At 43.1% G+C, this 26,987-nt stretch overlaps 1 protein-coding gene and 1 long non-coding RNA gene across 2 annotated transcripts in view; one reads left to right on the top strand and one right to left on the bottom strand.

Moving 5' to 3' along the window:
• HMCN1 (hemicentin 1) overlaps positions 1-9,363 on the top strand; it is a 206,510-nt gene extending 197,147 nt beyond the window's left edge. Inside the window, exons 104-107 of the mRNA XM_068141310.1 lie at positions 2,507-2,857; positions 6,083-6,202; positions 6,992-7,118; positions 7,980-9,363. Coding sequence (XP_067997411.1) covers positions 2,507-2,857; positions 6,083-6,202; positions 6,992-7,118; positions 7,980-8,346 — 965 coding nt within the window. The 3' untranslated portion in view covers positions 8,347-9,363. The remainder of the gene's footprint in view (positions 1-2,506; positions 2,858-6,082; positions 6,203-6,991; positions 7,119-7,979) is intronic.
• Positions 1,249-11,557, bottom strand: LOC137442486 (uncharacterized). Its single transcript, XR_010987694.1, has 5 exons — positions 11,498-11,557; positions 10,617-10,730; positions 6,015-6,236; positions 2,321-2,398; positions 1,249-1,665 (listed from the first exon to the last, which is right to left on the bottom strand). It is a non-coding gene; the product is annotated as an uncharacterized lncRNA (long non-coding RNA).
• Between the last annotated feature and the right edge of the window lie 15,430 nt (positions 11,558-26,987).

Below are 26,987 nucleotides of genomic sequence, written 5' to 3'. Positions count from 1 at the left end.
AGCTTATTTGCCATCACAACACCCATAGATATTACCCAGATGAGATGTTGGAACTCAGGATCCCATAGCACAGAGGGAAGGGCATCGACAAAAGCTGATATAAAGCAGTTTGGCCTGTGACAGGTGCAAGGCTATCTGGAGTTTAAAGTCAATTTGTAGTCTTTGAGGTAAAGAATGCAGGAAAGTTTAGCTATTTCAGCTTCAGTGTCATTTATTTTCCCTTGTTCTTGTAAATATTTGATATCCACAGTGTGTATCCAAAGGGATACTGCCTAGTGGAGACTCAGGCTTACCAGTAAGAGATCACTGCTCACAGGGATGGCCACAGGGTCAGTGCAAGCCACTTGCTGCTTTCCATTTTGCTTCTGTTGCACAGGGCCATTCTACAAAAGAAACTGCTCCATTTTCCACCACTTTTCCTTTGTTATTTCTGTACTATTTCTGTATTGCTTACCCACAACTTGTTCCAAGGACTCGTGTTGCTGTACAGCGCACATCTCTTGTCTGCTTTGTGCAGGTAAAGAATGTTCAACTCAGCAGTTAGAAAACAGTGCTAAGGAAATAGCAAGGTTCAGTATTTTTGTATGTACATGAGTACTTAGTGTTGCATCTTCAGCCCACAACAAAGGAACATAAACTTAAAGTCTGCATTAAAAAATAAGTCCTCCTGTTTGTAACAAACACCTGACAATATCACCCTAATGATATTTCAACTAGTATAGAACATTTCACTTGTGTGATTGTGAAAGAGCAGCTGGGAAATGCTGCAATGCTCTGCAGTGATTCATGGAATCGTAGCATTTATCCCTGGATTTCCAGCTCTCAAGTATTTAATTGTTAATGCCTCCAAGAGGGGATTGCACCTGGCACTTGGTGCCATGGTCTAGTCATGAGGTCTGTGGTGACGGGTTGGACTTGATGATCTTTGAGGTCTCTTCCAACCTTGGTGATACTGTGAAAAACTGTTTAAAACTTTAAAAATAGAGAAAGTATCAAACACCTAATAAAACCACAGTCTAATATTCTACTGCATTTCTGAAGAGGATTACTTTAAAAATGCTATTATCATGTGCCTTGGAGAGGTACAGTCTGTGCTCAGAATACTGTGCTCAGAGGCATCCAAAATGAAGTGCAATAACACAATGGCATATTTACAATAAAATAATTATTATTAATAATAGTAATAAAAATAAGACTTAAAATTATTAATAACTATAATAATAGTAAATAATTTAAAGGATACACACTTTCCTTACTTTGAGCCACTACTAAGATCTTTAAATTCCAGTAAGAAAAGGTTTCTAGTAGATGTCAGTATTAGAGATATTGTTATGGAGGTTAGTAAAAGGTTATTTGTTGGCTGTTGTGGAAGTGCACATGCCTCTTTGGAATGAGATTTTTCTCTTTCTCTAGTAAAGAATGGCTAAGTTTGGAAAGAAACACCATATGTGTCAAATTTTCACCTGGGCCTGAAGTAACATGCTGAAAATCTTAGGAAATGTCTTTGCTAGTGTGTGGGAGAAGCCCTGGCCCTACAGTGCCGAGAGCACTCACATTAACTTTACTTTGTGTGAAGGATGCTCACCATGTTGCACCTTACATCCTTTCCATTCCTTTGTATGCTCACTGCTCAGTTCTGATGTAAGGTGGCCAAATGACTGTGGACTGCAATTTAAAAGGGAAAAGAGCTTCAACAAAAAAAAACCTACACAAAATTCCTTAGGGAAAATAAATCTATTTGTTAATTGTACAAAAGTGAATTAATACTTCCAGTTAAGGCTTCACTCTTCCATAGCTAGAGCGCCCCATAACAACAGCAAAGGTTAGAACATACCTGACCTTCTCGCCCTGTGGTCTTGTGACACCCCCTTGAGACCCACCTTTACCCCTGATGCAGAGCACAGTAACCCCATCAGAGCATTGAAACTTCCTTCTCTGCCAGCTGGAGTGACTTTCTCATGCTGTACTTCTCAAGAATGCTCCCTGGTAAGTGGCCTCCTTTAAAGAAGGGCCTGACAGCTTCTCCCACCCATCTGTGGAGCACTATGGCTGGCACAATGGTTGGCACTATGACTAGCCTAAGGGTCACTTCTTTCTTAGTGTGCATCTGTTCTGATATCCAGCAGGAACCACAGCCAGCAGCTTTCAAGCTATCACACAGCCCTGCTTCTTTAAAAGCAGGGGAGCAGACCTGGGATTCCCAGTTTATAGCCACACTTAATCTTCAGTAACACTCAAGGCAAGACTTCTTGTCCTTCCTTCCATCACAAGCAGCCTTAGAGAAAGAATGAATGAGTATTACTGTAGAGGACAGCCTCACCTGCCTACTTGGCATCGTGTTCTCCATGTTTTGCTGCCTTCAAGCTCTGACTTGTCTGTCTTCAGTTTGTTCCACAGCCTGAGCTAAGTACAAATGTATATGCAGATGTATAGTCATGTGTTGTTGTTTGTTTGTTTTTTCTCCTTTCCACATGGTTTGTGGCTCTGGATCATGTCACATGAGCAGACATTAATGAATGTGAACAAGTGCCTAAGCCCTGTGCCTTTCAGTGCACCAACACCCCCGGCAGCTTCAAGTGTGTCTGTCCGCCTGGGCAACAGTTATTAGGTGATGGGAAATCTTGCGCTGGACTGGAGAGATTGCCCAATTACGGTGCCTATTACAATAGCTATAACCGTGCTCAATTCTCCCCTCTGAGAGACAACTATCAACCTCAACAGTATTACAGGCACTCCTCAAATCTCTACAGCTCCTTCTCAGAGTATAGGAACAGCAGAATCCCCTTCTCCAGGACTAGAAGGAACCTTAGAGAAACTTGTCCTGAAGGCTATGAGGCAAGAAATGGCAGATGTGTAGGTAAATGTCAGTCTCATCTATGCAATTCTCTTGTGTTGGTCCTTACTCAGAAGGTGCTCTTTCACATGCACCAGGGTCTGATGGTTTGTGGTGCTGTGGGTTTTCCATGGTGTCCTGATAAACAGTCAGAGTTCTGCATGTTGTTTTCTCCTGAGCATGGCATAGCAAAAATGTTTTCAAACCTCCTCCTTGTAACCTGTTTTGGTTGTGCTGTTTGTTGTGTGTTTGCAATTTGTTTCTCTCTGCTGTTCTCACTCTTCTGATTACAGCAGCTCACCTTTGTGCATTCTATCACATCTCAACAAACAACAGTAAGCCCAGTTTAATCCTGGGGATGTAGCTTCTGTCAGACTCCCACTGATGGCACTGGCCCTAGTGTGCCCAGTGGCAGCACTGCTACAGCACTGTTGCTCAGGGCCATAGGGGCTATAGAGACAGAAGCTTAGCAACTCCTGGTAGGTACTATGTAGAGTGGATTGTAACACATTCAAAGTGGTTCTAAGTGCACAGATAGGGGGGTTGTCCTGATTTGTGACAATGACAGCACTGCCACTTCTTGTCCCATTATGATGAGAGCAGAGTAGTTGTGGGAACAGGCAAGATGTTCCCCAGTTTTTGCTTTTCAAGAGGTGCAAACCCTCAGAGCATACCCTGAGACCAACAGGAGACCAAGGAATTTGGCACCTGGAACTACCAAGCATTTAGCTCCCTTCTTACTTAAGGAGCTTTTCTGGGGTTTTTCAGTGCTGCCATTTTCACAGGTATTGAAAATTTAATTCAGCCACTGGTGAAAGTCAAAAGGAACAGCAGCCTGCAGCACTTGACTGATTTGTACTAAATATGACAAAATTAAATTAAGTTGTTAAAACCAAAGCAAGCAACAAAGACCCCAACAAACCACTGCTAAAAAGCTAGAGATGTCAGGTTTCTCTCTGCAGCAGTATCTGGTGTCTGTGGATCTGGACCCTCTGTAAGTGCTGGTCTAGAGCCAGGTACTTGCACCACCCAGCCTCCCTGAAGCATGTCCATGTCCTGCCCTGAGAGCCAAACAGACCTGAGCTGTGCCCTGCTCTGTGCTGGGGTTTGCTCTGTCTTGCAGAAGGGATCTTTACACACAGACAGGGATATAAAAATAAGGCATCTTTTGAAATATGCTTCTCTTAAGCCAGATTTTGCCAACTTGCTCATGTTTTGAGTATCTTGAGAGAAAAAATACATTTCCGTCTAAGTTGTCTTGTGCTAATAGTGCAGAGTTCAGGGCTGAGGTTCCACAGTGTGAGGCTCACTAGTGCTTGGCTCAGTGCGTTTAAGACATCAGTTTGTGGTGCCTCAGCCTAGCACCCATAGTAATGACACAATATCCTTCAAGGACAAAGACAGTTGGATTCTAATAGCCAGAGTTATTGCTACAATTATCTCCCAGTATATAATGATAAAACAACATAAATATACTTTTATGAATAAAAAGTCCAGGAACTTAGACATCAAAGCCTGTATCGTCACTCTAAAGAGATGTCAGTAGCCATAGGATGTGCTAATATGTGTTTAATTGACAGACCTAGGAATATTGCTACTGCTGGTGAAAGGGTTAAGCTACAATCCATGGTCTTCACCCCAGTTTCCAGTTGGAATTGGTGAATATTCTCATCCTTCTGTTTCATTGGAACAACCATCTGAATTGAAAAATTACTGTTTAGTTTGCAAAGGACACCCAAATGACCCTGTCTATCAGACCAGAAGAGGGGAAGCAAAACCTTTCCTTCCACTGTTTTAATTGTGCAAATCTTAACTCTGGCACAAGACTAACTCAAGTGGGGTACCTATTGATCTCCTGAGCTAGGCAGATGTTTCAGAAGGAATTAGAATTCTACATGATGTGTGCCTGATCTGTGTGATGTGGGCTGCTTTGGACATTTTACATAAGGTGGTCTGGTACTGCCATTTGACAGGGAGGTTAGAAACAAAGTTTAAAAGAACATTTCACCACAGAATCATGGAATGGTTTGGGGTGAAAGGGACCTTTCAAGGTCATCTAGTGCAACCTCCCTGCAGTTAGCAGGGACATCTGCAACTAGAGCAGGTTGCCAAGAGCCACAAATGGGATGGGGAATCTCCCACCTCTCTGGGCACCCTGGGGCAGTGTCTCAACACCCTCAGTGCCAAAAATGTCTTCACTCTCTCCAGTCTAAATCTCCCTCTTTAAGTTTAAACCATCACCCCTTGTCCTGTCACAGCAGGCCCTGCTCAGTGGTCTGTCTCCAGTTTTCTTCTTGGCCCCATAAAGTCTCCCTGAAGCCCTCTCTTCTCCAGGCTGAACAACCCCGAATTTCTCAGCCAGTCCTCACAGCAGAGGGCTTCCAGCCTCATTTATGGATAGTCTTCCCAGATATGGAACTTAAATCCTCCCCATGGCATGAGGAATATCAGTCTAGAAGGGAAAGAACTGCACTGGAGGAGGGATTAACTGTAAGAACAACTCCTGCACTATCAGGGCTTCCTCTGAGATAACTTATCTGGGCATTGCCTGAGCACATTACTAAAACTTCATGAGCAGGCAGCCTGGCCCAGCTCACTCTTTGGAGAGGTCTTTGCATGACCTCAATGATATGTACAGCTTGCACACACCCCTTTCTTCCCAGAACTGTATCAGGACTGGTCTCTTCAGCTAGAACAAGTGCTATCAAAAAAGGTGAGGCTAATAATTTAATACTTGAGGTGACTAATCATTATTGCTCTCTGCAACTCCCTGAAAGGAGGTTTGAGTGAGGTGGGGGTTGGCCTCTTCTCCCTCGTAACAAGTGGTATGAGAAGAAATGGCCTGAAGTTGCACCAGGGGAGGTTTAATTCAAACATGAAAAGAAACTTCTTCACTGGAAGTGTTCTCAAACACTGGAACAGGCAGCCCAGGGAGGTGATTGAATCCCCATCCCTGGAGCTGTTTTAAAGGGGCAGAGATGTGCTCAGGGACCTGGTTTAGCCCCAGACTTGGATAATCTTAAAGGTCTTTTCCAACCAAATTGATTCCATGATTCTATCAAAAAGTAAGGTGTGAAAAGACATGCGAGTGTCACACATTCCACCCCCACCAGAAAACAAGATCCAGACAGCTTCCACCAACTCTGTTCATAAGCTTGTATATAAATAGTACAAAAAATACCTGAGTTCAATACCAGCTTCACATAATCCTGATGGGTACCTGCTTGTGTTTGTGTTTCTTCTCCACAGATGTTGATGAATGTGAAACTAGAGATAGCTGCCAGCATGAATGCAGGAACACGCTGGGGAGTTACCAGTGTGTTTGCCCAGCTGGTTATCGCCTGATGCCCAACGGCAAAACCTGTCAAGGTATGGAGATCCTCTTGAGTGTGCACAAAGCAAGCTGTAAATAAACAAGACACAAACCATGTTCAGCTCATGTATGTGCCACCTCCTTGAGTCTGCTAGATGAGACTCAACTTCAAAATGTCAAGTTTCAGACGTGCTTGTATTTCATACTTTCACACTTCATAACCCAGCAGCAAATGAGGCAGTTAGACCTTCGCATCTCTGGTGTTCCCTCATATGACCTTACGTTACACACTGAACTCCAGGCAAGCAGACAGCAGCTCTAGAGGCAAACTCATTAACATCCTTAACCCACCTCAGTCAATAAATGATACTGTCAGGTTGTCTGGTGCACAAAATAAAATAACATTGACCTAATTAGCCACTGGTGAGCAGACAACTATGGTTTATGTTGGATGGTGGCTGTAGGGCAGCTCTTGCACAACTCCACCATCCTGCACAGTGGTAAAATGCCAACAGCAATAAATGGACATTACTGGAACTAGTGGCTCCTGTGTCTCAAACACCATGACAGAATTTCCCTGTGTGCAGGTACACTGCTGTCTGCTCAGCCTTTGCTGCCCCAGTTAGATTTAACCCTTAACAAGGTGCTCAGAGAAGTGGCATCCTTGGAACCATTCCAGGTCAGGTTGTTTGGGGCTCTGAGTGTTCTAGTTGCAGCTGTCCTTGCTTAGTGATGGGGGTGGTTGGACTAGATGAGCTTTAAATATCCCTTCCAACCCAAAGCAGTCTGTGATGAATTCATCCAAGTACCAGCAGCTGATTATTTGTGTGTTTTTTTACATTCAGATATTGATGAGTGCCTTGAGCAGAACATTAATTGTGGCTCAAATCAGATGTGTTTCAATATGAGGGGAAGCTACCAGTGCATAGACACACCTTGTCCACCAAACTACCAGCGAGAGCCTCTTTCTGGGTAAGTTTTCTTTTCAGCCCCTTTTTGCTCACCCCAAGATCATCTTTGACTTGTATCCATCAGCAGAAACCTTACCCAAGTTTGATTGACAGCAGTAAAGCTCACAGTAGCAAAAGGTAAGGCTGATGATTGGTGGTTTCTTGAGCCTCACCATCAATTGCAAAACATCTAAAATATTCTTTTAGTCATCACAATAATGCTACAGTAACTCCTGTTATTTGTAAGTTACTCTGTTTCCCTGTTCCAGAAAAACATATTAATTTGGTTTTTAATATACTCAAGGAAATATCTTGCTTCATAGTCACAAACCGCCTTGTGTGACCAAGCTCAATTGGAATGAGACTTAAGTTGAAATGGGTAATGTTCTTTGACCTTTGTTAGCCCTGACAATCAGAGCCAGCAAAGAGCTCCTATCCTGACTTTTGGTTAACAAAGTACAATTTACTCTGCCCTTCTTCATTCCAAGTCTTCATTTTATGATCTAACACAGACACCTCAAATGGAGCTGCCCAGTGCAGTTCAAAACAACCTTTTCAACATGAAGAGAGAGGTCACTACAACATACACCATTGACTTTGATGACAAATACTGTATCCAGTATCTTTAAATTACCTGTTTGGTATTTACTGACATGATCCTGTTGAGGGAAAATGGGACATTAAACTGCATATATGGGACACATATGCAAAATGGGACATGAAAGCTGCAGCTTTAAAGGGTCAGTGGATAAGGATTGTATGAACATACTACCTCAATAGAGAGGTTGCAAACTGCATGCAGAAACAGGGTGCTCAGGGGAAGAATTTCTCCTTTTAGACCAATGCTGCCTTCTCCAGGGCTAACATGCTCTGCTATTCCTAGGTTCTGTCTCAAGAACTGCCCAGCCAATGACCTGGAGTGTGATCTAAGCACCTATGCATTGGAATACAAGCTCCTTTCCCTCCCCTTCGGCATAGCTGCCGGTCAGGATTTGATCCGGCTGGTTGCCTATACTCACGATCAAGTTGTGCACCCAAGGACAACTTTCTCAATGGCAGATGAGGACCCAGCCATCCCCTTTGCCCTGAGAGATGAGAACTTGAAAGGTGTGGTGTTCACCACCCGCCCGCTGCGAGAGCCCAAGACCTACCGCATGGGAGTCAGGGCCCTGTCCTACAGCGCTGATGGGAATGTTGAGTACCAGACCACTTTCATTGTCTATATAGCTGTGTCAGCCTACCCCTACTGAACACCCATCTCATTATCTTTACCTTCTCAAATGCCAGTGGGCATCACCACTGCCAGCCTGACTCTGCTGCCTGCCAAACAGTGGTGAACACCTCACTTGGAAGTGGTGCTATGCTCTTTTCTTTGCCCCCTCCTCCCCCCCCTTCCCCAAGGCTGCCCCTTCAGCCCTGTTGTTCCAATTCAGGAGGAAAAGCCAAGACTTTTAGAACCTGTGCCCACTTACTTTATTTATTACACTGGAGTAGTCACTTCCCAGCAGAAAATCAAAGTATGAGCTGATGTGGTCAAGCAGTAAGCAAGGAGCAGCCTCTGCTGAAAGCAAGTCAGAAGAAAACAACTCTGTAACTTCCAGCAGTCCGCATCTTTTAAAGGTTGCCGAGTGTTTGCCAGTGTCACCTCTGTTAGATGTGGTTCTGTCTTCTTAAATACCTGATACAAGGAGGGCTATACTATGCTCTGTCAGGTGCTCCCTACATCCACCACCACTGCCCCTAAGGGTTGCAAACGGTGAAACAAGAGATATGAAAACTCAGCCAGAGAATCTAGAGTTGCTTTTGGCAGTGTTTGGTTTCCGTGCAACTTAGAGGTGTCATGATTTGTTGGGAGCAAAACCCAACATGGCTACTTCTACTTTATACAGCAGGTATTTTATAACTTTCTGGTTTTTTACTCTGATGTTCTGCTATAGCCATTTATTTAGCTCCAACCCATATTCATTGCAGTACTCCCAGCTCACTTAACACATCTGGGGTTTGGTTTTCTTATTTTGGCAAATGAAACATCATTCTTCTCCCCAGATGCTGTCAGTTTGGTTCAATGATGTCAATACACTGTACACAGGTGATTTTGCCAAGATGTATTCTATTTTTATGGAAGTGTATATATGTTGTGTTTGGGGTTTTTTTTCCATGTGTATTTTCTAAGCAGTATCTCAAGAGTGTTTTACAGTTAAGGTTGCATAAGAGGACAATGTCAGTACAGTGAAAATAATCCAAATAAAGGCTCCCATTGTCTGTGAGATTGTGTTGAGTTGTATCATTGAAAAAAAAAATGGTGTTAGTTGGAAAAGACCTTTAAGATCATCGAGGCCAACCATCAACCAGCAAAGACAGCAAGTGTGGTGTATACATGGCAGGCACTGATTTACAGTTGGTGATGGTCACACAAGTCTCCATGAAGTTCCCCTCCAGGTGAGCCCCCACAAGACACCAGCCACCACCTGCTGGCTGTAGCACCACCTGAGAGTGCACAGCCCATCTGCATACTCCAGGAAAATATCCTGCAGTGCTGAGCCTTTGCCAGGGCACAACCAGACCCATTTCCCTTCCTTGCAAAGGATCCTCCTTTACTAAAGCCCAAAGGCAATGACATGTTAAGATAGAACCATAGAATCATTTAGGGTGGAAGAGAACTTTAAGATCATCAAGTCAACCATTAACCCAGCACTGCCAGGCCACTACTAAATCACATCCCTTAGCACCACATCTACATGGCTTTGAAAACCCTCCAGGGATGGGGACTCCACCACTGCTCTGGGCAGTCTGTTCCAGGCTGCCCTTTTGAGGGAGAAATTGCTCCTCATGAACCAACCTAAATCTCCCCTGCCACAACTTGAGGTCATTCCTCTTGTCCTACAACTTGTTTCTTGGGAGAACAGACTGAATCCCACCAGGCTCCAGCCTCCTTTTAGGGAGTTGTGGAGACCCAGGAGGTTTACCCTGTGCCTCCTTTTCTCCAGGCTAAACAACCCCAGGTCCCTCAGCTGCTCCTCACCAGACCTGTTCTCCAGACACTTCACCAGCTTTGTTGCACTCTTCTGGACCTGCTCCAGCACCTCAATGTCTTTGGAGTGAGGAGGCCAAAACTGAACCCAGTATTTGAGGTGTAGGCTCACCGGGTGCTGAGTACAAGGGGACTATCCCTACCCTGGTCCTCCTGACCACACTGTTGCTAATCCAGGCCAAGATGCTGTTGGCCTTCTTGGCCACCTGGGCATTCACTGGCTCATGTTCAGTCAATCCTGACCAACTGCCCCAGTTCCTTTTCTACTGGGCAGCTTTCCAGCCACTTTTCCCCTTTGCTCAAGATGCAGCACCTTGCACAAAAATTGCACAGTCCCTTCCAAATTCAGATTCTAGCAGAGGAATAAGGCACAAAAGGGAGCTCAGGGACAAAACCAGGGCAAATTACTACATAGGAAACTCTGCAACCACCCCTTGTTCCATGGCAGACAAGTAAGGTTCCTCCATCACACCTGCTTCAGAGACCTACCTTGCCAATCCCTTGAGGAGAAATTCCACCAGGTTTTTATTTTCCTTTGTGTGCTGGCTGAATTTAAAAGCTTCTGACCAGGTACAGCAATGAATGGATGCAGAATAGAGAGTGCTGTGGGTTAAAAGGAAAAGTGGTTATTAGGTGAGAAATCAGAAAAGATGAGAGTAAGAGAGCTTGGAGGGTAAGGAAACTGAGTAAAGTGGTCGTCATCTCTCACAGCAGCGTGGTGATTACCAGCAGGACTCTGCTCTCAGGGTACAAGTGGGAGCTCTGGTACCCTTTGACTTCTGAGGTATTTCCACATCTGGCAGCTCAAGTCTAAGGCTGCTGCCAAGAAAAACGACACGTCACCTCTGCAAGCCAGGGATTAGCTGATGAGGCTGGAATCCAGCCACCCGCCCCTCTGTTGCACACAATGGGGGCACAGGACATGCAGCACTCTCAGGAGTACCACCAGCACCACGCCGGTTGTGGTTAACCGCCCAGGCCAGGAGAGGCAAAAGAAAGCTGTCTAGCACACTTCCCCGCACACCAAACCCTGCCCACATGCTGTGGGGATCAAACATATATAGATGGGTGAGGGCTGATGGCAAGGTCTCATGAAAGCTGTGGGGCAATGAAGGCTCCTTCCACCCTTTTGGGTTCAACCTCTGTTCCAGGTGAGATTTTACATTCAGCACCACACTGAGGTTCACCAGTGCTCATTAATCAGACAATCAAAGAATCATTTAGTCTGGAAAAGATCTTTAAGATTTTTTAGTCCAACCATTCTTTAACTACCAAGGCTCACATCCCTCAGCACCACATCTCTGGCATAGCTTGAAGTCATTTCCTCTCATCCTATCACCTGTTACTTGGGAGAAGAGACCAACATCCACCTGGTTCAAACCTCCTTTCAGGGAGTTGTAGAGAGCCAGCAGGTCTCCCCTCAGTCTCTTTTTCTCCAGGCTGAATAACCTCAGTCCCCTCAGCTGCTCCTCATAGGATTTGTGCGCTAGACGCTTCACACCATCTCCATTGCCCTTCTCTTGATACATTCCAGTACTTCAAAACGATGACCTGAAAAATAGAGGGCAAATTTAGGGTTTGGGTTGCAAAGAAAATCGGTCAACTGAAAATGCTCCTCCCCAAACCAGGATGCTGTTCAAAGACAAACCCAAAACTTCACACACTAGACAGGAAAATACAACTGTGCCTGATGCCTGGTTAAAGATGCATTTACTGAGGCTCAGCAGTTAAAAGAGAGACGGAAAAAGCTTCCTACTTCTTCCATTTTTTATTAGTTACTATACAATTTCATTTGCAGTATTTGGCCCTATGGTCCTGACAGATTCTGAGGAGAAAAATAATCATTGCCACTGCCTATATTATCACAGGATAGATATTGTCTGCTGATAGATGCTCTCAGAAGACATTGATTTATACCCCATGTATTGCAACCCCAATCATCATAATCAGACATTATAAAAGCTGCCATTCCTGCTGCAGTAGCCACATTGATACCACAATTATTCAACCAATTATCTACTCCAGTTTTCTTCAGATTGATTCTGGAAGCAAAGGAAATATTTGGTTGCTCTACCTATTATGCAGTAGGGTTTTTAAAAGCTGTTTTGGTCTGATTTGAAATAAGTTTATTTGTGAGATGAGCAACAGTACTTGTAAATGAGAACATCTGGTAAAAGCCTGCAGTCTGCCAGACAGCCTTGAGAAAGAGCAATCTCTCCAAGTCACTGCTCTTTGCAGTGCTCTTTAATATTGTTCCAGACACAGTGATTACAGAACTGTAAAAAGCTTCAAAGGGTGGGAGCAACACCACATCCCCAAATTCATCACCAAGTATCCATATCTTCTGAAGTTCACATATGAATCACAAGTCAACTACTGTCCTGGCATGAGGCAAAGGTCCCAAAGAGTGAACATACATGGTGTGCACAGGGGGAAAACAACAAGGGAAAAGGAAATTAAAGAAAAACCACAACAGATAGTTATTGTGCTCTATGGACATCTTCATTCTCCAAATAACTATTCATAGGTTAACTGGGACAGCCAAGAGACTTGTGAACTAACCTGCTTTCACCAACAAATGTAGGTTGGAGGGGCTTTCAAAAAGAACATGACCTTATTTTACAGTTGGGCCACCACAAGCATTTCTTTTCTTTCAGCAGTTATGTGGAGGGAGTAATGGCAAACATCAACATATTCTCACACTTCATAGAATCCTACAATGGTTTGGGTTGGAAGGCACCTTTCAGATCATTTAGTCTAAACCCATCTGCCACAGTCAGGGATGCCTCCTACTATGCTAGGGTGCTCAAGGCCCCATCCAACCTGGCTTTGAACACTCCCATGTTTGAAGCCTGCACAACAGTCCTCTGGGCAACCTGTTCCAGTGCCTCACCATCCTCATAAGGATGAACTTTTTCCTAGTGGCTAATCTAGATCAAGCTGCTTCCAGTCTGAAGCCATTACCCCTGGTCCTGTCACTGCATGCCTTTGCAAAAAGTCACTCTCCAGCTCTCCTGTAGCCCTCTTCAAATACTGGAAGGCTACTCTGAAGTCTCCCTGAAGCCTTCTCTTCTCCAGGCTGAACAACCTGAGCTCTCTCTGCCTGTCTTCACAGGGCAGGTGCTCCAGCCCTGGGATCATCACTGTGGCCCTTGTCCCTTCACTGTTTAGTGATGTGATTTTGCTACAAAATACGAACTGGGAAAGCTGCATTTAAATTATCTTGTATTATCCTAAAATGGTATTTCAGAGAGATACCAATGTACAACATTACAGTTTAGCATCATCTTGGTTGCCAAGAAGATAAAAAAAAGTTTAAATTCAGCTTTGGTTCCAAAACTGGATTAAAAGACAGCCTTGTATTGTGATCAAAACACTGTAACAGCATCACCTGCAGCAATAATATGATCAACTTATGCATTCCTTCTGATTTACAAACATTCAGCAGGTAGGAGTCGTGTTGAACAGTAAGAATGGCTATTTTATGACTTTTTATATGATACAGAAAGCTGCAGATGCTACATCTCTCATCTTTTTTCACCACTGTAGTGTTTTTTACTCTTATTTCATCAGAATTTGTCTACATTTCATGGGTAGCAAGAGGAAAGCAGTAAGTGATGCACATAGTTCACACATGTGGAAGGACAAGTTGTGCCAGGGGAGGTTTAGAATCACAGAATGCCAGGTTGGAAGGGATCTCAAGGATCATCTGGCCCAACCTTTCCAGATGATAGTGTACTTGAAATGAGCTGGCCCAGCACCCTGTCAAGCTGAGTTTTCAAGCCATCCAGTGTAGGGTGCTTCTCTTGGGAGATGATTCCAATCTCTAACTGTTTTAATGGGGAAATATTTTCTACTCGAGTCCAATGGGAATCTCCCCAGCAGTTACTTGTTCCCACTGCTTCTTGTCTTCTCTATGTAATTCCTTGTAAAAAGGGAGTCTCCATCCCCTCGGAAGCCACCCTTTCTGCACTGGTCCATGGTAATAAGGCCTCCCATAAAGCTTTTCAATGCTGAACAAACCCAGCTCTCTCAGCCTTTCTTCATATGGCAGTTTAGATATTAGGAACAATTTCTTCCCAAAAAAGGCTGACAAGGAACCAGGCCACCCACAACAGTGGTGAAGTGCCCAGCACCAGAGGGGTTTCAAAGCCATGTAGATGTGGTGCTGAGGGTTTAATGGTGACCTGGCAGTGCTGGGTTAACAGTTGGACTTGAAGACATTAAAGGTCTTTTCCAGCCTAAACAACTCTATGGTTCGATGATTCTATACCAAAGCTCAGGCTGAGGAGCCCTCCTCTCCTCATCCCAAGTACTTTAAGGCTCTAATACAGCTGCAGGTACCCCCAGTAGGAAAGGGATTAAAGTAAAATACTGGGGCCATCTGCACTCATGCTCCAGTGCCAGGAGTTGGGAAATGACTGTTGTTGCCTCTTCATATAATTATGTAATGGCAAAGTTTTACTGGCTGCCCAAAGAGGACTTTTCAACAGATGGCCATGATACATGGCTTAGTAAATGGACCGGAACCACTGACAGTGAAGTCATGTCTCTAGAATAACTCACTAATCTACTGTCCTACAGTAACATCAACACAAAATGACAACAGATCAATAACAACTTCACTTCCACGGCTCCCTTTCAGTGATACAGACCAGGAGGAGTGCAAGGGAGGGACCATGAAGGAACTCCTGTTTCACCAAGGTCCTTCTCCCACAGCATGTCACTTTGTTCAAAAATGCATCCAGCTACACCTTAAAAGTCATTTGATCAGCAGGCTGTTTCAAGACTCAGCGATATAACCCTTCACAACCTGACTCTAATATCCTGTATAATCTTACTCACACACTGCTTAAAACTGCTTGACTTTTGGCTGCTGTTGCTCTTCAAATAACTCTCTTCCTTTCAGTCCCCCACATCCTTATCACCTGGAGGTGTTAGCGCACAGAAGTCAAAGCCCTTCTTTGCTAGTATTAAACTCTTCTGTAGTTTCCACTTGCATCTTTCCACTACTTACTTTATTATGGCAGCCTCTCTTTCCACCTGTCTTAGTTTCAGTAACTCATGCATGGGCAGCCAGAAATGCTCCAAATATTCCCTGTAAGGCCATGGGGTCTGGTTAATATTTTTAGACTACTTTCTCTATGTTCACTGAATCCAGGACCCTGAATGTCTTAAGTGTGCTGATCTAAATGTCACCAGAAAGATCTCAACAACATGTCACAATAATAGTGAAGTTTTATCTGGCCACTTGCTGAGTAACCCAGACCCTGAGGAAAAGAACTCTAGGGCGTTACCATGAAGTAAAGCAGAGTCATCAGCTCAAGCCAGAGCCCTGGAACAGAATGTTATGAGTATAACATCAGCCCGAGACCGATGCCAAACTTCTGCAATCTTTGCAAATTCCACTGCCATCTCATCCAACCCCCCCAGGATTCCCAAAGACAAAAACACACCAAACTATCTGCTGGCAGCAGGGCCATTCCCAGTTCCTTCATGACTGTATGTTCCAGTCAGGGCCCACTGCCTGTAGTTTGGTAGCTGCTCACTGATGCCAAATTCTACTTCTCCTCACATGTCCTATGTCTGCAGCCCAACCCATTACCATCAACGCCCCGCTGGCTAAACAAACCAATACATCATCTCCACCAGTACTGAGGGATTCATTTGTGCCCTCAGTGCCTCTCAGTCTTTAGTTACATCCTCTAACATCTCCTTGAACTTCACTGCTCCAGCTTCAAGCTTACTTCCAACACTGCTGCTAAGCTTCTTGATAACATCTGATTTGTAACATTTACCTTAACTGGCCAAATTTGTCACTGGATCTAAAGATGCAGCTGGTCAACACAGAAGGCAACTGCCAACACAGAAGGCAACTGCCAACACAGAAGGCAACTGCCAACAGTGTACGCTCTCCACTCACCACATATTAGAGGCAGAGAATTACTGGATAGAGTCCAGTGGACACTACAAAGATACTGAGGGTCTTACTCTTTCTGGAATAGAGCTGGTTTAAGAGTTCTTTATAATTTTAACCTTTAGACCAACTGCTTTCCTGACACAAACCCATGATTCATTCTAAAAAGTAAGACATCCCATCCTCCAGAAACATCTCCCATAGGGCCTTCTAGTACCTGAAGGGGGCCCACAAGAAGGCTACAGACTGTTTCCAAAGGCCTGCAGTGATAGGTCGAAGGTCAATGGCTTGAAATTAGAGAAGAGCAGATTTAGATTGGATGTTAAGAACAAGATCTGCACCATGAGGGTGGTGGAACACTGCAACAGATTGCCCAGGGATGTAGTGGAGGCCCTATCCCTAGAGATATTCAAGGTCAGGCTCAACAAGGCTTTGAGCAATCTGAAGATGTCCCTGCTGACTGCAGGGGTGCTGGACTAGATGACCTTTGGAGGTCCCTTCCAACCTGCATCATCCTATAACTCTATGTGCTAAAATTGTTAGATGCACAGAGTAGGGACTTATTTTTGCTTGTTCTGAAATGTCAGGTACAATAAAAATTTTAAGCCACTCGCTCCAAGGAGGACACTGAGATGCAGGAACAGGTTCAGAGAAGGGCAACAGAGCTGATGAAGGGTCTGGTGAACAGGTCTGGCGAGGAACAGCTGAGGGAACACTCAATGGACTTGACAATCTTACAGATTTTTTTCCAGTCAAGGCAATTCTATGATTCTGTGACCTTCTAGCTCTCTACAGCTCCCTGAAAGAAGGCTGGAGTAAGGTGGGGGGTTGGTCTCTTCTCACAAGAAATAAGTGACAGGATGAAAGGAAATAGCCTCAAGTTGTACCAAGGGATGTTTAAGTTGGACTGAATTCCCAAGAAAACATATATTGATGTGTTAAAATGTTAAATACTTGGAACTTAAACCCAGTCTTCTTTATAGCTAGAGATGAATCCCTTTACAAAAGTAAAATACACGGCTGTGGTTCATGTCTGCCCACACTTATTGGTTCTTAAAGCCATAAATACCTAAATGTTAACTCCAGTCCATACCCTTATCCTTCTCAGTTATGAGAACGAGAACAGTCTTTGGAGCAAGTGACACAGGAAGAAACTGAAACATAAATGTCTGAAAATGGAGACTGAAACATATAAATCACCTTGAAATGAACCCCACAACCTGAATTTTCCTTTGGAGTTCAGCTCTTGCAACAACACAGAAGATAAGGTCTTCATCAAATCTCAGCCCCCCTTTTAACCTCTTAGTACCTGAGTTTCAAAACCACAAGTCCCACCTCTGAGCCCAAATATATGCTTAATAATATCAACATATTGTTCTATCCCTACACTACATGGGAGTAAACAGGCCTTGCCAAACACCTTCCTAAAACTGAAAGCCACAAAGTTGAATCATTAGTCCTATATTACTTTAATTCAAATCATAAATTAATCCAAAGTCTAGAAGGGAGATGACTCATTTAAACAGAAAATTTCCAATCCTTACTGCTGCCTTGCCTCTTAACTCTTTAGGGCTACTAAAATCCACCAAGTTCTTAGAGATTCAGCTATCCAAAGCTTGACACTAACTCCAGTCCCAACATAGTCCCACCTGAGGAAAGATATGGGGACCAATTCAGAACCCCAATAGCAGCTTTTAAGTTGTTTAGGGGATGTGAAAAACTCCAGTAGCTTAACTCCTTACCAGAAGGGAGCTCCTATTATTCATGCTTCCAGCTACCTGCACCCTTGGGACACAGATAATTAAGTGGACTCCCAAATTTAGATTTCTACAACCTAATATTTACTTCAGTTCTAACATCAGACTCCATTATAGGCAGAGACCAATGTCTAGAAGTGCCCTGATATAGAATAGAATAGAATTAACCAGGTTGGAAAAGACCTTCAAGATTATCAAGTCCAACCTATCACCCAACACCATCTAATCAATTAAATCATGGCACCAAGTGCCTCATCCAGTCTCTTCTTAAACACCTCCAGTGACAGTGACTCCACCACCTCCCTGGGCAGCCCATTCCAATGGCCAACCACTCTTTCTGTGAAGATCGTCTTGCTAACATCCAGCCTAAACCTCCCGTGGTGCAGCTTGAGACTGTGTCATCTTGTTCTGGTGCTGGTTGCCTGGGAGAAGAGACCAACCCCCACCTGGCTACAATCTCCCTTCAGGGAGCTGTAGATGGCAATAAGGTCTCCTCTGAGCCTCCTCTTCTCCAGGCCAAGCAACCCCAGCTCCCTCAGCCTCTCCTCATAGGGCTGTGCTTCAAACCCCTCCCCAGCTTTGTTGCCCTTCTCTGGACACATTCCAGCAAGTCAACATCTTTCCTAAACTGAGGGGCCCAGAACTGGACACAGGACTCAAGGTGTGGCCCAACCAGTGCTGAGGACAGGGGCAGAATGACTTCCCCGCTCTTGCTGGCCACACTATTCTTGATACATCTGGGCACACTGCTGGCTCATGTTCAGCCTACTATCGACCAGTACCCCGAGGTCCCTCTCTGCCTGGCCGCTCTCCAGCTACTCTGACCCCAGCCTGTAGCACTGCATGGGGTTACTGTGGCCAATGTGTAGAACCCGGCACTTGGATGTGTTAAATCTCATGGTGTTGGACTCTGCCCATCTGTCCAGCCTGTCAAGGTCCCTCTGCAGAGCTTTTCTACCCTCTAACAGATCAACACCTGCCCCCAGCTCAGTGTCATGTGCAAATTTACTGATGACTGACTCAATCCCCTTGTCCAGATCATCAATAAAGATATTGAACAGGATAGGACTCCATAGTGATGCCTGAGGGACACCACTAGTGGCTGGCCTCTAGCTGAATGTGGCACCATTCACCACCATTATCTGGGCTTGGCCTTCCCAAATCCCAGCATGGTGGGGGTTGGAAGGGACCTCTGGAGATCTTCTAGTCCAACCCCCTGCTAAAGCAGGGTCACCCATAGCAGGTTGCCCAGGATCACAATGTTCAGATAGGTTTGGAATCTCTTTAGAGAAGACGACTCCACAACCTCTCTTGGCAGCCTGCTCCAGAGCTCCAGCACTCTCACACCAGAGTTTTTCCTCCTGTTCAGACAGAACCTGCTGGGTTCCAGTTTGTGCCCATTGCCCCTTGTCCTGTCACTGGGCACCACTGACAAGAGTCTTGTCCCATCTTCTTGCCCCCCATCCTTTACATACTGCTAATCACTGAGAAGATCCTTTCCCAGTCTGCTTATCTCCAGGCTCAACAGCCCTAGGTTTCTCAGCCTTTCCTTCTCACAGAGATGCTCCCTCAGCATCTTTGTAGCCTCTGCTGGGCTTCCTCCAGTAGTCCTCTGCCTCTCTTGAACTGGGGAGCCCAGAACTGAATACGATACTCCAGCTGCAGCCTCACCAAAGCAGAGTAGAGGGGAAGGAGAACCTCCCTTGACCTGCTGGCCACATTTCTGAATGTACCCTAGGAAACTATAGGCCTTCTTGGCCATGAGGGCACGTTCCTGGTTCCTGGTGACATGTATCATGGTGGTGTGGCTGTAACAGAAATATATTTGGATGATAAACAAATAAAGCTGGTAATTTTCTTCATTTTGCCTTATCACTGCCTCAGCAGATCAGGTTAAGAATCCTGCCTTTGCTGCAGATTAGTCTTTTCTCAGACTTAGATCAGCACTGCACTAACTGTGATGTACCACTGCCCGGCTGAATAATTTACCTTTTTGCAATCATTTAATCTGTTGGAAAACTCTTCCTGACTGATTTAAACTGCAAATGAGCTGCTGCAATCATGCTTTTTGCACATGCAACTCTTGCAGGAGGATTGGCAAGAAAACTGGTTTCTCAGAATTCATTGTGGGAGCACTTAAAAGAGAATACAACTATTTCAAAGGTCAAGCAAACTGAAGGGAAAGTGAGTATTTTTCTATTATTTTTTTTAATGCCTTTACCTTTGACACAGAAAAAGGGATTTATGCTGCTGAGTCAACCCACTCTGCCAAATATCCAATTAACTCTTGTTCACTGTAGGTGTCTTTTAGACAACAGAACCCTATCAGGCAGAGGCAAAATACTGAACATTTCAGCTGAATAATTCAGACTCTTGTAAAGCTAGGAATGATTAAAACCATGTGTTTACAACAAAAAAAGGATAAAAAAAAGGCAGCTTACAGAAGCCTTTGGCAGCTTTACCTAAAGCTTTTTATTTTAGCATTAACATACAGTATTCAATACTGCCAAAAAAGGGGATTTGTACATGGACTTACTGACCTTCAAGATGTCTCTGCTGGATGCACATCAGAAGTGCCACTGTTCATTTCTTACTCTGAAGTCAAGCAAGAGCAAAAAGGCTCTAAGAAAAGAAACAATAAATCTTCTCAGAGCAGTACAAATTAACAACTATTTGTTGCTCCTACATAAAATTTGTATGATCCAGCAAGTTGTTCCTCCTTTAAAGCAGACATTTAATCAAACCATTTTTGCTCGAATAAGTGTTAGAAGGAATATTTATAGCAGCCAGCGGTGTCTAAGAAAGATGATTCTTCATGTTACAAGAAAATTACTTCATACCAAGTCTGAACCCCCTGTCTGACACCTTCTCACTGCTATTTTGCCAAAGCAAGGGTGTTACTCTTCCGTTGCAGAGAAGTGGTGACTGTTTCTGGGAGCCTGCATGAACAGACCTGTCAGTGGCAATGAAATAACTGTCATCTGAAAGACTTTTCTGCATCTTTCATTCACAAATTAACCAAAAGCCAGTGTGAATTCAGCTACTACTGTTTAACTGGGAATTTCTTGTTTAACTGGAATTTCTTTTGGTGAAACTGACCCTACTTAAAGCAGCTTGCTACAACAGCATTCATTGCAATACTACCACTACTCATATAGCACAGAGAAGCAGTGGTGTTAATATTCCTCCATCTTAAAAATCAGCAGATTTAAGGGCTCTACAAAGTTAATATTCTTTTGCTCTAATGAACTAAATACACTAATGAAATGTAGCCAGTTGTGGCATGGAGAAGGTGACTGATTGTAGAAGGCAATACAAGGAAGCATCCTTCAATCAACTATCCAATATCTCAGGAGAATGAATTGCAGTCCCATGCCTTTCCCACATTAGGGTTCCTACCTCCTCTGCATCCTTCTCCTTCCTTGTTCCTCCAAGACTGTAAGCCTGAAAGTCAGTCTCTCCTGCAAGAGCAAGTTTCTTGTGATTCCTCATAATTTTTTTCAGTAACTCATTAGTGAGACTTCCAGCACTCTCACTTCACTTTTAGTTAAAACCGCTTCTATGATTCCTTTTACATTACAGATGAAAAAGAGGCACAGTAACCAGAGAATGGTAGCAGACCAACCCTACTCTCAATTGATGCTCTTTTGATTTCTTCTCACTCTGGTTTCTCTATGTAACTTCTGCTAGGACATCCTGGCTGCTCTTAAGGCATTACATGATTATTTTGAGGATGCTGATGGTTTAACAGTAAGGATCCATGATGGAACTGAGAAAACAACAAGGCATCTGTCAGACCAGACCCAGATTAACTCAACAACTGTTTCCTAGGATTTTCTATGTGATCTCCAGTGGATACAAGCACATCCCCAAACCACTATCGCAAATATGGCTGATGAGCTTCTGAAAAAGCCAGTCTGGAAAGCCATAAGAATACAGTTGAGTCACAGGCATAAGCATAAGGAATCCATTAATCCAGAAATAAAAGATAACAGTAACAGTAATAGGATGTAATGGGATGATCTCAGTATAGAAGCAAAGCAGTCTTTGGAGGGAAAGACTTCATTTTTTTTCCCCTTTGAAAAAACACAACAATCAACTACTGAAACTGGGAAATACAGATTAGATTTTTGGATACCCATGACAAGATTTAATGAAGGCTTTATGCTGCCTGAAACCCTTGCCAAACGAAATGACTGGTCAGTAGATATCTAACCAAAGCAATGGGATAACAGATAAAAAATAATGTCATCTCTTTCCAGCTGGAGTAGCTGACCACAATATTACGTCCTACATTGTGCTCCAAGATGAAGAGAAATGGTGGTCAAGACTTGCATCTTTCTTTATTCATCAGGAATGTAACAAGTGCTGTTTCCCTAAATGTAGCAGGAATAAAAATAAGGAAATGGAACACTTTGTGCTTTCCCTTTTTTATAGCTCCAAGTCCATTTCAGATGGAGCTCAACCCAAAACTGTTTAGGATGTGTCCTTAAGTCATACTAGTCACACAGCTCCCTGCTTGCACTGTTAATCACAAGGCCCTTTTCACTGGCACACAAGCCTCTGCACTGAGGATCCTGAATGTGTCCATATTCAAACACAACAATAATTTCAAGCAGATTTCAAAGTCCATCCCTGAAAATGAAGTGGAAGACCAGCAGAAGCTGGTCAGGTAGAGACTCCACCTGTGATCAGATCACACGCTGTGAAGATCACCTGCATAGATACCAGTTCAATGCAGCTGTGACATTTGTCCAGTTAACTCACTTATGGAGTTGTCTTCTCATCACTCAAACGCTGCAAAGCCAAGTCACCTCTGATGACCCAAACATTTCTAAGCCAACCTAACAACCCCACCAAAATGATCATAGCCATAGGACATCAAAATGTAGGAGGCAATCATGACTAGCCATTTTTCAAGCTGTGTATGTACTGAATTGTCTTCATGTGACTACTGAGTACTGGTGTGTTACTATGTAAATAATTTTGATCTTCTGATACTTTTTATTTACTATTTTGTATGCATTTTGTCACCTCAGGTATGTAGCTAGTATTGACTGGTACTCACAGCTGTACTGACTGTCAACAAACCTCCACCACATCATGGATTTTAAAGTAAGGATATACTCAATAATCTAGCATTAAATGTTTTGCTAGAAAACCTATCTCATCCTGTTGACACCATTTAGCTACTCTAACAACTACCTCTTCCCTAGGCTTTCAGCCTGATCAGCATTAGCAGGTCGAAGGAGATTCTCCTTCTCCTCTACTCTGCCCAAGGGAGACAGCATCTGGAGTTCTGGGTCCAGTTCTGGAATCCCCAGTTCAAGAGAGACAAGGAACTACTGGAAGAGTCCAGTGGAGGCTCCAAAGATGCTGGAGCCTCATCCCACTGGCTTGGAACATTTCCAGGCTTGGAGCCTCCATAACTTCTCTGGGCACCCTGTACTAGTGCCCCACCACCTTCATAGGGATGAATTTCTTCCTCAGGTCTCACCTAAATTGAGCTTCTCCTACTTTGAAGCCATCAACCCCTTATCCTGTCACTCTATGCCTTAGTCAAAAGTCCCTTGATATTTTCAATACCCTGAATGTAGAAGTAATAAACACAAAGACCACTGAAACCATTTAGGTTTCTTACTTTCATTTTTGATGTTTTACATATAATATATTCAATACATTTGAGATCTGACTCAATTCTTTGATTTCTAGCCAATACCTTGGCAAAATTTCCATTCAGCTCACTGAAAAGCATTCTATATCCACAGTGTGGGACTGGGGAGTTATTTCTGACTGGATGAATTAAACCTGAAAACTTTTTGGAGAAGATACACCATCAGTAGCTGCATACATTATAATGCTGCATAATTTTAGGCTACTGTCACCTAAGCTACATTTGACAGGAAAGCAAATATACTCAGCATTGACCTCTACTGATTTTCTATCACTATGCAGTAATATCTAATGTCTTCCAGATGCACTCAGGACAATTTGTTCACTCAGTAATCAAACCATGTTTTGACTACTAAGTCCCTATTTAGATTTTTCTGTAATCATTTTTCTTAATGGGAGTATTTTCCAGATGTTGCGTTAGTCTGGTCATCTGGGACCTCTTCCAAGCCCTGTGGAAAGTTTGCTGTCATAAGCTGTCATTGGTGGTTTGGTTTAACAAGCTAATTAGTTAACCCCAGCACAGTTACAAAGTGATATAAAAGGCATCTGGAACATCACTGAGAGCAGACATAGGCTTTGCTAGGTAAGTGTCACATCTACTTCTACTCAGAATGCTTTGTGCTCTTCAGAAGGAAAATGAATGGGAACAGATGAGTTTTCCTCTTGAACGAAGGTTTTACTTAAACCCTGCATTTCCTTTTCAAACACTAATGTTGCAATGATAGGCTATAGTTGATAAAATGATGTTGCTTAATAACTAAAAGTTTTGAGAGGATTCAGATTGGATGTTAGGAATAAATTCTTCACCATGAGGGTGGTGAGACAAGGGAACAGGTTGACCGGGGAGGTGGTAGAAGCCCCATCCCTGGAGGTTTTTAAGGCCAGGCTGGATGTGGCTCTGAGCAACCTGATCTAGTGCAAGGTGTCTCTGCCCATGGCAGGGGGGGTTGAAACTAGATGATCTTTGAGGTCCCTTCCAACCCTAACAATTCTGTGATTCTAAGATTTTTTTTAAACATTCCTATTTAGTATTTCTAAACTTAGAAACTGTTGCACTGACACTTTAAAAGGAAAAGAATGACTAGTCTGTTGTTTTCATGTAATAAAATCCTGCCCAAAATTACTTGTTAATAATGAATATTCTCAGCCTTACCACAAAACTGATCAGTTAAATGACTAATAACTAAGAAAGAATTTATGGAATAATTCTAAATTAGTAATCTGTCCTTGAATAATTTTATTATTCATTTCATGGTGTTATGAAACACCACAATTTTATCTTATAAATGCTGTCAATCATTAGGCATGCTCTCTAAAGGCATGAACTGTCATCTTCTTTAGCTAATGAGCTGACTAATTGAATTGCCTGCAGTAATGTGAGGTTATGTCTTTTCAGGAATGATGTCGTACCTGAAAGTAATGATCACATGGAACATACTTTGCGTTTCCCTGGCGATCCTCTCACTGTTCTTCATTCCAGAAGTCTCTTCTCAAGGTACTGTAACATCCAAAGTTGAAGGGAGGGTGTTTAGGATACCTGACAGAAGCTAGGCATGCTTCAAATTAATCTTCATAACGATACTAAGTTCTAGAACCTTCTATTGATTCAGAAAGGCATTCTGAGTAAGTCTCACCATCACTAAATATTTTCAGAAATATTTTAGTACAGCATGGTCCTGGTTTCTGGAGGAATAGCATGAATGTAATTCACAATGTTTGTGAACCTATTTGTCTGTAGACCTATTCTACAGATCCTGTTGTCCTCAGACTGACATATTTAGCCCAAGGGATTTGTAGGTTCTTCCTTGATCATACTAAAGTTAAAAGATCCACATAGTTTTAGTCAGAAATATTTAAGTAAGTAGGTTCAGGGAATGAAATGTCTATACCATGCTAATTGCTTTGCCATTAAATGTAGTATTATCACCAAATAATTGCCAATTTTTGGCAACTTTTTGCCTAATACTACAGATATTTGCTTGCAAAGCTCTAAAATTGATTCCTAACTAAAGTAGCACAGATGAAATAGAAGAACTTGCATCCTGGCAAGGTCTGTCCTGTCACAGCTCTCAAGTTTTTGTAGTAATAACTTGGTGTATTACTTGCCAGTAGAAAATGATTTATTATTACTACTAATACTTGATAGTAGAAGATCTGAGCAGCTCATAAGGGCACTGCAGATGTCAGATCTGACCTGCAGTCTGATACTGCACCCTCTTTAGTTGACAGAAGCACTCCCACAGTTTTCAGCAAAAATCAAGACTCTTCCCAAGAGCAGCTAGAACCATCTAGGCATTTTCTGCGCAAGTAACTTAACTCACAAGTCCTAAACTTAAATAAATGAATGAAAAAGTGTTATTTTTGTGTATTTCTTCTTCCCATTAGGGTGGAAATGTGCAATATATTTGGAACTCAGCCATCAAGCAAGGTGTCTATGTCTTCTCTTTTCAACTCCCATATTAAAAGCCCATTAACTTCTCCATTTGTTCCCTGCCCAAGACACTATTTGTAACAAACTGGAGACAAACATTATCCCCAGCTGCTGAAAATCACAACATATGTGATTATTTGTTATTCCATTGTGGTCCTTCATGCAGACACACAGGTGGAATGTGTACTGTTAGAAGGTGTGTTTGGTGTTGTGTTGTGTTCCATGTTGTTATTTCTTGTTATTTTCTTGTGTTCCTCAGTGTTTCAGCTGATTATCCTAATGTTGTTTGAGCTTGCTGATTGTTCAGCTTCTTTGTTTGTATTTAGGGGCGCTTCACTTGTGGTCCTGCATGCTTCATTTCCAGAAGAAGTTGCTAGTATGTTTTATTAGTAGAGACTTCATGTAGGAAGGGGAGGTGTTGCAGGGTGAATATCTGACCTAGCAATAGCAGGTAACAAAGCACTGCAGAACTGGAATGGTTGCAGCTTGAAAGCAGACCTCCTGATGTCTTGCTTACCAGTGTGATCTGCACCATTTATTATCTAGCATCTTCCAACACTATAGTAATCTAGCAGTAGGGTTGAGGGATGAGCTTTTAAGTTAGCCTGCTAATAAGTGATTCCCCTAATTAAAAACCAGAAAGCACTTTATAGAAGATTGCAGATCTAGATCATGACTATTCCTAACTTCAGAGTTGATATCAAAGCTGACCTTGGTGAAAAAAGCCAAAACAAACAATGCAGAGGACAGGTAGATTTTGAAAACTTCCAGTAAAAATGGCTCTGGGACCTGTATTTATTAGGACAGTGCACACCAGTGTGCAAGTTAAACTGATTCTATTTGGTTATTTCAAAGAACCTTATCAAAAGTCAGAGAGACCTAATGGGTCTGTCAGGTAGAGTTGTGCAGACACAAATCTATGACCATACCTAGGTTGAATCAAGATAGAGAAGTAGTCTGCAAAACAAGCTAGTGCCTGGCTCATATATCAGCACAGACTCATCTGGATGCCAGAGCTTCTATGGTCATAGTGCTGAACTATCATTAATTAATACCTAAAACATTAGTCCCTGAAACAAGAG

Source organism: Melanerpes formicivorus, unplaced genomic scaffold (assembly GCF_026170545.1).
Source record: "Melanerpes formicivorus ecotype bairdi unplaced genomic scaffold, bMelFor1.0.p_v2 SCAF_7, whole genome shotgun sequence".
NCBI lineage: Eukaryota > Metazoa > Chordata > Aves > Piciformes > Picidae > Melanerpes > Melanerpes formicivorus.
The sequence above is the reverse complement of the archived record's forward strand: the minus strand, read 5'-3'. Positions and strand labels throughout refer to the sequence as shown.